The 12,286-nt window shown below is 45.1% G+C and overlaps 1 protein-coding gene across 1 annotated transcript in view; it reads right to left on the reverse strand.

Moving 5' to 3' along the window:
* EPS8 (EGFR pathway substrate 8, signaling adaptor) overlaps positions 1–12,286 on the reverse strand; it is a 143,245-nt gene that overhangs the window by 11,689 nt on the left and 119,270 nt on the right. The window contains 3 exon segments of the mRNA XM_081926942.1: positions 6,729–6,866; positions 7,761–7,869; positions 11,376–11,410. Coding sequence (XP_081783068.1) covers positions 6,729–6,866; positions 7,761–7,869; positions 11,376–11,410 — 282 coding nt within the window.

Raw genomic sequence — 12,286 nt, forward strand, 5'->3', positions numbered from 1 at the left:
ACTTGTGTTGGATCTAAGCAAGCTGGCAGGAGATCTGGGCACGGGAAACGTGTGTGAAAGAGAAGCTGCACCCCCACAGAGAGACATTTGCCACAAACGGATAAATAAAGAGACTTGTGGAAGGTTTAGTGGTGGACTCCAAATACAAAGGGAAAGCAGTGAATCCCAAGGGGAAACCCTGGTCAAACTTGGCACCAGCATGTTTGCAAGCGGGAGCAAATGGCCAAGATCTTTTGGCAGCAGGAAGAAATATTAGTAATATAAAAAACCTCATTAAACCAGTGCCAGGATTAAAAAGGCAATGAGGCAATATGCTGAGCTGTAAAGCGAGGGTAGGCTTGTATGTTAGGAGTCCCATTTCTGACCTGTTTCCATTTTGTACATGTTCACTCACATGCATTTTTCTTTATCTGTGGTTCTCAAACCTCCCCTGTCCCATGAATCACTTAAAAATTACTTAGGGTCTTGCTGGACCAATTAGCAATTTTTCTGCCTCTTGTAGTGAATGTAATGTGTTGAATTAGGAGCTATGATTTTTAATTGAATCAATATCAAACTTTAGAATTCCTAGCCTCCCTTCACCAAATTTATACTCAAATAATGTGCAAAAGTAATGTGTAAAAATAAGGGACATGGGTGGCGCTGTGGGTTAAACCAAAGAGCCTAGGACTTGCCGATCAGAAGGTCGGCGGTTTGAATCCCTGCAATGGGGTGAGCTCCCGTTGCTCGGTCCCTGCTCCTGTCCACCTAGCAGTTCGAAAGCACGTCAAAGTGCATGTAGATAAATAGGTGCCGCTCTGGCAGGAAGGTAAACGGCGTTTCCCTGCTCTGGTTTGCCAGAAGTGGCGTAGTCATGTTGGCCACATGACCCGGAAGCTGTACGCCGGCTCCCTCGGCCAATAAAGCAAGATGAGCTCCGCAACCCCAGAGTCGGTTGCGACTGGACCTAATGGTCAGGGGTCTTTTTACCTTTTAATCTGTAAAAACAACTGCACAAACTAATGTAAAGTGTACACGGAATGCATGTTTCAGTGAAAAGAGCATACAAAAATATGTTGTGTTGGGGAAAACTGCTTTGCAAAACGGGGCATATTAGCAAATTGCATACAGAAATGCATATATAAGGAAAGATTTGCACTAGAAGGCTGGTGAATCTTCATGAAAACTTTAATTCCCTGTGCCTGGCAAACTCATGTGGAAATCTGAATTTAAGATGAGGAAAAAGAGAAACTGAAACTGACATATCTGCCCACACCCACGAGGAACCGATCCTTCCATGTGGGATCAGCTACTCTCTGGAAGTCCCTGCCCACTGGTATCAGGCAAGCACTTTTGCTACATTGTCTTCGACATCCACTGTTTTGTTTAGACTTACTCAGTTTGTACATTGCACGACACTATTTTCCTCTTCTAGGAGAAGGGCATAAACAGAGCTTTGGGGACTGTGGGGCATTTTAAAAAATAAAATAAAAAGAAGACGGTGAATTAGGTTCTCCTTTCTGCTCCCCACCTCCATGGAAAGGGATGCAGAGCAAACTAACAGCTACAGCACAGGACTCCGTGGTGAATTTGGCACTCGCTTCTTCTCTTGCCCATATTGCGCTCAGGCAGAGAGGTGGAAGTACTGAGCTCTCATCCTGCTGGGTCCTTGGGATGGAACTTTCTCCTTTCAACCTCATTCCTTCCACTATGGAGGAAACAGATGGGGAGGTGGACAGGCTCCACATGCTCTGTTCTGCTTCAGCACCTCCAGGCCACAGGTATCTCTTTTATTTGCAAGTCTTAACATTGCACGGTCACATACTGTTCGGTTTCAGGAAGTAGTCCCTGCTGTGGGTGGGGTTCTAGGACAGATGGGGCACAGCTGAGTCCTGGCTCTGGAGCAGCCAGGCCAGGGACAAAGTCCAGAAAGGCAGGCTCTAGATAAGGAGGGCAAGGATGTGATCAGCACCACGGAGAGCTCAAAGTGCATCTGAGTGCCAAACAAGCAAAACTTGAATATTGCTCCAACAACTATTAAACACCTGACTGAGTTCAACTATTAAACTCCTGACTGAGTTGGCTCCACCCCTACAGGGAACGAGAGGTGCCACCCTTAAAGGAGCCTGGCTTGATTTAAAGGTGGTGGCTTCTGAGCTGGTGTCTTGGGTGGTGGAACTACTTCAGGCATAAGGGTGGGCTGCTCTTTCTAGTGATGTGAGTTTTGAGAAGGCAGGAGGTGCTGATGAATGATTCTGAAGCTGAATCAACAGAATTATAGCGTCCCAATCAAGGGAAGTAACAGTACCACTCTATTCTGTCATGGTCAGGCCATGTCTGGAGTACGGTTTCCAGTTTTGGGTGCCACAATTTAAGAAGGATATTGACAAGCTAGAAAGTGTGCAGAGAAGGGCAACCAAGATGATCAAGGGTCTGGAAACCAAGCCTTATGAGGAACGGTTGAAGGAGCTGGGTATGTTTAGCCTAGTAAAGAGGAGACTGAGATAGCCATCTTCAAAAATCTAAAGGGATGTCACATGGAGCAAGCTTGTTTTCTCCTGCTCTAGAGGGCAGGAGCCAAACCAATAGTTACAAGAAGTTACAAGGAATGAGGTTCTGGCTAAAGATCAGGAATAACTTTCTGACAGTAAGAGCTGTTCAACAGTGAAAGGGACTCCATCGGAAGGTGGACTCTCCTTCCTTGGGGGTTTTTAAGCAGAGGTTGGAATGCCATCTGTCATGGATGCTATAGTTGAGATTCCTGCAAGGGGACTGGACTTGGGGCCACTCCCAATAATACAATTCTATGATCGTCTTCCTGGGTGGAGTCTTGGTTTCTGTCTGTTGTCTCTTCCACTGAGGAGGGTGGAACTGAAGCTCTGGCTCTTGGGGACTCTTGGATGATCTGCCAGCTAAGGTGTGGCCAGGTCCAGACTTACTAAGTGCCCTGCGGATGGGATCATTTCAGGAAACCTCCAGCCTTTTCCTTGGGGTCTTGTGAAACCTCCCTCATAAAAATAGAGTTCAATTTGCTCATGCAATACTTTCATACCCATTTTTCTAATTAAAAAAGTGGGATTAATGGATTATAGCAAATTTTGACAACAAATAACTGCTTCAAAACAGACTATGAAAACTACCTACCAGTAGGGGCAGGGTTGTTTAGAGGCAGGGCTCTGCTTTCGCAGGGTCAAGGAAACAAAATCAGCAGAAGGACTCAAAGGGGGCAGCAGAATATATCCAAGACCAAAATAAGTCCACTGTGAAGTGACCCTTGGTTTCACCAGGGGAAATGACTTGCCTAATGTGAAAGTCTGACTCAAACACCCATGAATGGTTTCATTACTGTATTATGAAGCTGCAACTAGGTAGCCAATGTGTTACAAACCTAAAGGGAAAACATACATGAGGATCATTGTTGGAGAGTCTTCTCCAGGTTCATCCATCTGAGGTAGTGAGGTGGGCCTTCTTAATGGTGACACCCGAGCCATGGAACGCTCTCTTCGCAGATGCTTGCCTGGGCCCTATGATCTTTCCTCGCTTTTTGCTCTCCTGGGCCTTTTAATTAGAACTATTGTGGTTTGCCCCCTTGCTGGGTTTTCAATGCTGCTTTATTAAGCCTATGCTGCTTCACGAAGTATCAGGCTAATTTTTGGACTCATGCCGTTTCTGAATTGTTTTGCCTGATTGCTGGTGACTGGTGACTGCATTCATATTGTTTTAAATTTGTCAACCACCCAGAGGACATGGTTAATTGGGCAGTATATAAAACACCAATCAACTCACAGACAAATGGAAACTGATCAGCACTGCAGAAATTCCAGAACACTCCAACAACATGCTTCACACCACACAGTGCAAACAAAACATGGAAACAATCCAGGCCTGCTGTTTGATATATGTTGTGACTCTGCAGTTCCCTCTGCTTGATAGATCGCAGCGTGAGGACGGCTGACTCATTTTCCTGAACCTGCTTACAGGATTAGTTTCTCTGTTTTTTTGTTAGAAATGTGCTGATCTTGCCCAGATAGTCAGTTATTAAGGATTTCCTGGGCCTGCTCAAAAATTTATATCCCTTCCCAAACTAACCGCACTCCATACAGGATCCTACCAAGTTGCAGGGGTGGTGTTTTTTAAAAAAAATATGCACACATGAGAGGCTCCCACCCTAACAAGCTGCGGACCCCCTCCTCAGTTCCTAATGGCCTTCAATTACCTCAACACTCCATAGTCAAAGCAAAAAAACCCACCACCCCATGCCTCAAGTGCAATTTAAAGTACAAGTATTATCCTAAATGATCTGGAGCTCAGGCACCCAGGGACCAAATTAGATGTCACACACTATTGCCTGTAACCTGAAAAGAACAGGAACAACAAAAGCAGTTTGGGTTGGAGGAATAGTTCTGAGGGAATGTAGTGACTAAATCATTTCTGCACTCAAAATCACCCTCCTGAGGTGCTTTTCTCCCTGTGAGAGGAAAATATACGGGTACAGTTCTCTGTTCAAACGTACCATCTTTGGGAGTGTGCTGTGTGCCCTTTAAATCTTAAGGACCTATTAGTCCCATGTGAAACTTCCTATATGCTATGGTTGTCAAGGGAAGAATCTACTCAGATCGCCTCTTCAGGGCCTTTTCTGTGGTTGCTGCGCTCCTGTAGCAGTCCTTGCCAAGGCAAGTCAGGGATTATGAGAGTTGTAGTCATAGGTTCCTTACTTCTGCTATAGAAACTAGCTAGAGTGTTGTATACTGTCCACTGCTATTGCTGAGATTGCAGATGGAACTGTTAAAATTCTTGTTAAAGTTTTTATAATGGTTTATAGGCTGTTCTGACTTATTATTACCCCTTTGTGAGCAGCCCTGAGGACCTTGGTTGAGGAGAAAGCTAAGCACACCAGAAGAAGAAGAAGATGATGAAGATGAAGGTGATGAAGAAGAAGAAATATGGCCAACTCTCCACTGCACAACTATTGAAAATAGTGAAAGTACACACTGTAGTTTCACAAGAGACAAAGGTTGAGTCTGATCAAGCGTAATCAATGCTTGCCCAGATTATTATTATCTCTATCAACTTTCCAGGAATTAGGGCTGGAATTCTCCTGAAACCAGTAATTCAAGACCTTCCCAATGTTTCCATCGGCCTTTATTGCTACATTACGATTTGTATAAGTCAGTATCTTAGCCTCTGAATAATGAATGGTAAATAATGGAAAATCTTCATTATCCTATTAAAGGCTTTAGCTTTTGGCTCAGACAATAGAACTGAAAACGACGCAATTTCAAGGGAAGATCAGACAGATTTAGCTGGAGCATGAAACTATGGTTTAGTTCAGGAACAGAGAGGGATATTGCTTTATTTTAAGAAGCGAAAAGGAAGAGCAAACCTAAACCTCATGAACAATATGGGTTCCTTTAGAAACATAGAAATATAGAACAAAACTGTTGTTGTTATTGTTTTATTATTAATAATAAATACCCGCCCTCCACCTTTAAGATCATGGAGTTGGTTACAGCAATTAAAAACCAGTATTAAAAACAGTTTAAAACAATGTCCAGTCACAGAAATAAGGTGGGTTTCAAAATTCTGCATCTCGAGTGACAAAAGTCAGGTGCATCTAAATGACATCTGTACATATCATACACAAGTCATTGTCTGCTACAGTGTCAGGGTCAACAAAAGGGTGGAGGGATAGCTGTGTGTTTTATTTGAAACTGTCAGTTTTACTGAATCCTTATTTGCTTCCGATTTTTGCAGCAAAAAGGAAGGCGCTTCGTTGCAAAGTGCACCATCAACTACAAAACTTGTTCCCAAACCTTCAAAACACAAAAGAATCTTCACACCACTCACATGGCATCTAGAAAACTTTTTCTATACAGTCAAAGCTTCATACTTTCACCTCAAACCAGCCAGAAAACCATCAGTCCACACACATGCAATGCAAAATACGAGAAAAGGTCAGGGTTCAAACTTACAGAGGGGGAATGGGGTGGGAGAATGTCAAGGAGGACGTGACAGCAGAAAAGGGGTGCGGAACACAACCCTACCTTAAATAATTCAAATTCCCTCTTTGGCATCAACAGCTAGCGATATAGAACAAGCATTTGAAATTATGTGAAATGCAGATAAATCCACAAGCAGACTTTGAATCTAAATAATGCAGACAAATGGAGGACTTAAATATATTTAAAGGGACAGATTCTGCTCCACACGAGGAAGAATCAAGTCAGCTTGTAAATGAAAGGTGAAGTGAATCTGTATTGCATTTGCAAGATAATCTACTGTGCTTTGAAACTGACACTCACAAATGCCATTTAATACAAAGATTAAACAAGTTGTCAGGATGGAGTCCTTCAGTCAGGCTGCTGCAGCCTGACAATTTAACAACTCTGCTGAGGAATCCAGGAAAGATGAGTATTTGGAGTTGGAGTTGCAGGATGGCTGTTCGTCCAGATGTTGTTACACCCCTAGAAGTAGCCTAGCTTTGTTGGGGGGGGCACCCTTGCTCGTTCTTCTGCCCTGATGGCGCCATTGCCAGGCTAATCTCTGCCTGATGGACCTGATACACCTGACCTGTTTGACTCTCTGCCATGCTGAGATAGAACTGGCTTTGCCAGACTCCCAGAATGAGCTTGCTTCGCCTGGCATTCCTGGGGTATCATTCTACAGATTGGCCTGAGCCTTTCCCCTCTGGGGAAAAGCCTCACCCCCTTTTTCCTGCAAGAAGCATCTACAGAATGGGGGATACATACCTGTATGGTGTGTGTATACGATGGCTCTGCACTGCCGCTTTCCTGAGATCGGAGAGGCTCCAAGATGTTGTTTGGCACAAATCCTGTGACCCCGCTGGCGTTTTGGACTTTCCACCACTGCTTCCTGTCATCGAGAACCTGGAGCAAAGCAAACGTGGTCATAAGGAAATGGGATGTCAGCTCGTCACCTACATGATAGGAAAGAAACAGGGTATTCCCTTACCCTAGAACAGAATATTGTCCACCATGGTCTAATTCTGCCTAGCAACCGTGCTCCATACAGGGGCTCTTCCATCACCTGCAATCCGATTCATCTAAATGGATTGAACCCGGTGTCTTCTGCAGGTTCTCTTCAGCATTATAAAAAGGATTCTGAATATTATTACACTTCCAAATACAGCTACAACGGACTAGGCTTTTCCTGTAATTTGCACGTTACAAGCTGTCACAACATGCAACATGCCCAGTGATATATTTGCAGACCGACTGCAAGTGTTTTGAGGATTATACAAAAAACTGATTTAAACAAACCTTTGTTTACAGTGAGGTTTTATATGCTTGCAAGGAACCACCAGGGTTTCCTGGGGAAACAGTTTCAAAGCTGCACACCTAAAATGCAGTTTTTAATTAGCTGACAGCCTCCGTGGTAGGTGTTCTCTGCTTTAGGAGGATCCAGAGAAGAGTGGATCCTGTGGCTCTGCATGCAGGAGGTCCAGGGTGGGGGACCTGTGCCCCTCCAGATGTTGCTAGACTACAACTCCCATCATCCCTGACCATTGGCCATGCTGGTGGGAGTTGGAGTCCAAGAAAGTCTGCAGGGTCATACGTTCCCCCCAGCATCTCCTTCTGTTCTAATGCTGTCAATTCTCTGAATGCTTCGGGGGGGGGGGAAGCATGCAGCTGAACTAATCACATTAAATGCAAATTTCCCTAAGCTCTACAGAAACTTTTAGCGACATGATTCAAGAAGCGTGCTGCACGGAGCAGAAAATTACCGGGGAAGGGGAAAGGTCAAAACAAGCCCTGCATTACCTCTAAAATGTCATCTTTCAAGACAGAAAGTTCGCTCTGGTTTCTTCCCACGAAGTCGTACTTGGTTTTGGCATACTTCTTGGTTGGGGTTTTGTGCGCCTCATAATTTCTACAAAGCAAAAAGAGGCCAGACGTTATCCGGCTCCTTTTGCAGAGAACCGTAGCTGAGAAGAGTGAAGCAGCGAGCCCTGCCTGCCGGCAAATATCATTAGCAACGATGATTTGCCCGGAATTTACTGCCATGCCATGCAATAAGGCATCCGTCACAGCAGCAAAAAAAGTTGGCAATGGACAATAATACCATTAACCACTGAAGCAGCTGTAAATATGAATTGAATTTATGAGAGCGGCTGGGCGTTCCGTTTTGAAAAGCGTTTGCAGATGAGCACTGCAGGTGTATTCAACTTGCAGAACATTGCATTGCATTTAAAGCACAGCAATTCGCCCTAAAGTGGGGGGAACAAGAAATCTGTAACCATTTGCAAATTGTTGAGGGAAAATCTCCAGTAAGCCAGAAGCTAAGGGACACTGGCTGCCCCAGCTTCAGTTTTCATAGCTCTTGCGAGTGTTAGCCTGACACTATTGTCCCCATGGTTTTGAGCGTGGCCCAAAGGCAAGCCCAGGTTGAAGGATTAAAGACATTTCTTCATCAACAAAATAAAAATAGGTTGTCTGTCAGAAGCTATGCAATGTATTTTCTTTTTGAAAAACATTCTTATTTTAAAAGTTTAGCACATTACACTTCACAGCCCTGACTCTAAATGCCATCTGTCCTCAGCCTTCAGGAACAGGGAGGTGGAAAAAAGCTTTAAAAAACACCAAGAGGAATACTACTCCTAATAAATCAGTCACAAGCACAAAGTAAAGGGAACCCAACACATAATGAGAAATGGAATGCAATGGTTGCGCAACAGAAGGTGCCGACGGCGCATCACAGAAGCAGGAAACAAGTTTTCATCCATCGATTGTAAACTACTGATTCTGAGCACACCTTTTGGGTACTCCAGTAGCTACCTCGTATTTTTTGGTTAGCTGTGGAGAACTGTTCCAGTTTACTTGAAGAGGGGAGCAGAAGGAGATCAGAGAGTTGACTGACCCTTATCGAAAATGCTCTTCACTTTGTCGCAATAGCCAATTGTCTTCTGCAGATGTGGGCCAATGTAAGCAACGCCCCCATTTTCCTCACTTTTTGGTAATGTACATACTCTGCGTTCTTCCTCACCCACCTGAAATCATTTGGATAAATGAGGTTCCCAGTGTTGAGATGTGAAGATATGCACCTGAAGGTAAGCACTTCGCTTTGGCGAGATGGAAAGAGCCATAAGTAACACAGTCCAAATAATCAGCAATCCTGATCACCCATTTCACACGTAGCGTTTGGTACTCACAACAAGAAGCCATATGGCTCTCTAAAAACAACCCCGTAAGTATCTGAAACTTGGAGGTGTTTGCTGGTTTGCCAAATGAGGAGCTCACCAGAAATCATGTCTGGCTGGGAAGCCAGGTTGAGCCCAGGTCATGGTCTGAAGGCAGCTTGATGAAGCTAAGCAAGCCTGAATTTTATCAAGGCCTGGTCAGGAATTCTGTGTATCCTGCCTTGGGCTTCATAATGGAAGGAAGGTTGGATACCTAATGTGTGTGCACGCATGCCTGTTGTATGTACTTAAATAAATACACATTAAATACACAAAAGTGGTGGCAAGCCAGGGATAGTTTATTACAAAAAGTATTCAAATGGTAGTATAGATTAGCTTGATTCTTCTCCAGACAGAAGCAGCTAGAGAGCTGCGACAGTCTCAGTTTTGCACCCTGTCAACAGGAAGGAGGAGAATGGAGTGCTCTGATGGTGTTTCCTGCTTGGCAGGGGGTTGGACTTGAGGGCCCTTGTGGTCTCTTCCAACTCTATGATTCTATGGGGACAAAATTAGACTTAGTTGGCTCTGCCTCTCTCATTGGCTCTGGCACCACCTACTGGTGGGCTCCCTGGCTTCTGCCCCATCAGCCCCAAAGGGGACCAGCCACCACTGTCTTCAGCTGTTGTACCAAGCAATTAATATGTTCCATTAGCCGGGAGGGATGAAATTTTAACTCAGAGAGAGACACACAGAGAGACAGATAGATTGTGGGGTGGGGAGAGACAATGGCTGCTTTGGTTTGGTGGCTCTGATATGTTGCAAGTTGCCCACAGGGAACATCACAGTCTAAGGCAGAATGTGGAGTCCTGTGCACATTCATGCACCTGCTTCTTAATGCTTTCCATCACCTGAAAAGTTACCCTAATATGGCTACTCTCCAGGGGACATGAAAAGGGAGAAGGAGATGCTGAAGAAGTGGTTGCTTCACAAAACAAAGCACTCTAAGAATGAGGAGTAATTAGCAAGGGATTATAAAACTACCTGGCCGACAAGGAACTGATAGGCTGATTTGAAGAGGTGGCTGCCTACCATACATTTGGTCTGGGAAGAGATGAAGAAAGTGGCTTTCAGCCCTAAACCTTAATAATAATAACAACAATAATAATTTATTATTTGTACCCCGCCCATCTGGCTGGGTTTCCACAGCCACTCTGGGCGGCTTCCACAGAGACCAAAAATACACTAAAATGTCACCCATTATAAACTTCCCTGAACAGGGCTGCCTTAAGATGTCTTCTGAATGTCAGGTAGTTGTTTATCACTTTGACATCTGATGGGAGGGCGTTCCACAGGGCGGGTGCCACTACCGAGAAGGCCCTCTGCCTGGTTCCCTGTAGCTTTGCTTCTCGCAATGAGGGAACCACTGGAAGGCCCCTCGGCGCTGAACCTCAGCATCCGGGCAGAATGATGGGGGTGGAGACGCTCCTTCAGGTATACTGGGTCGAGGCCGTTTAGGGCTTTAAAGGTCAACACCAACACTTTGAAGCTACCTGGACCAGGTGACGTGTGCTTAAGATGGGGGGGGGCACAAACAGGTAACACCCAAGCCTCATAACTGGTGAAAATGGTTAGGGATTCATGAGCCAGTCCAGAATTCAGAGACTTCCACCCATAGGCTATGAGCCTCTTCTCCCATTGACTCTGCAGTGTGGAAGCCAGTTCATGTAACCAGATCCCAGGCAACTGCAGGGAACATCTCTCTCCTGTATTTATTTTGCTGAAGGCTAAAGCAAGATCACGTTTTTTTAAAAAAATGGACACACCACTGTTGACCTTGGCCGCAGACAACAAGGGAATGGGTTGTTTGGAAGTGTAATAAGGTTCCAGGCTCCTATTCAGAGCATACGACTCAATTTTTCATGTCTTTTTTGAAAGCAAACATTGATAGTAGTGAATTAGGACATAATTTGTCAGAGGCCCCTTAGAGAAAGCAGAGTAAAAGCAGAGTAAAAGAGGTTTTAGATATTAGCTCTAACACAGAGAGAGGATTGTCTACTTCTAGAACCAATGGAGAGAAGTAGAAGTAAAGAGGTAGGCACCCTCCACCCTAAAACTGGACAGTTCTCCACAGCTGTGCACATGACATCCACTGAAATGTTACCTATCTACATGTCGGCTAACAGTTTGCTTAAAAGCGGCTACAGCTGCCCCCTGGTCCAGTAAGGGCCCTCGCTTGTAAGCTGTGTTACTGAATGCGTACCCTTCAGACGGAGGATAATCTGAGATACTGGAATGCTGAAAGAGAGAAAACAAGGAACGCTTGTCAGTCACAGAAAGTCCACAGCTGACTTTCCATTGCACATAATGCACAGCTTTTCTGTGTACTCACACCACAATCGCTGTCTTAATTGTCTTAAAGGCTAATTCACACAACGATGGAAAACCTGGCAGGGCAAAGCCGCCTTGGGGATGCCTTGGGTTCACACCGGCAGGGTCACAAGCCTGCAACACACGGAAGTCATCAGCTCCAGAACACTTTTGCCATGCCTTGCTTCTAGTCTTGGGAGACAGGAGATGGTTCGCCCTGTGCCTTGCTTGCAAGAACGTGAGACAGAGGTTTGAAGGAAGCCTCTCTTCATACATGTCGCACAATTCCTTCATGACTCACATCAGTGCAGAGCTTCCACTTCCACTATTTTCTCTAGTTGATCGCAGCCCAGAAGACAACAGAAGCTAAGTAGAAAACATACTGCTGCCGTCTTCCCCAATCTGGTGCCTTCCAGATATTGCAGAACTACATCTCCCATCAGCCTCATGGCTAAGCTGGCTGGGGCTGATGGGAGTTGTAGTCCAAAATATCTGGAAGGTATGAGAAGTCTGTTTCAGAGTGTTGGGAACAGAAAGCTGCCTCCTACTCTGGTCCCTGTATCCCAGTGTGTATTGTCTATACCAGGCATAGGCAAACTCGGCCCTCCAGATGTTTTGGGACTACAACTCCCATCATCCCTAGCTACCAGGACCAGTGGTCAGGGATGATGGGAATTGTAGTCCCAAAACACCTGGAGGGCCAAGTTTGCCTATGACTGGTCTACACCGACACGGAAACATTGAGTCAGACCATTGGCCCATCTAGCTCTGTACTGTCTACACTGACTGGCAGCAGCTCTCCAG

Source organism: Podarcis melisellensis, assembly GCF_964234715.1.
Source record: "Podarcis melisellensis genome assembly, chromosome: 10".
NCBI classification, from domain to species: domain Eukaryota; kingdom Metazoa; phylum Chordata; class Lepidosauria; order Squamata; family Lacertidae; genus Podarcis; species Podarcis melisellensis.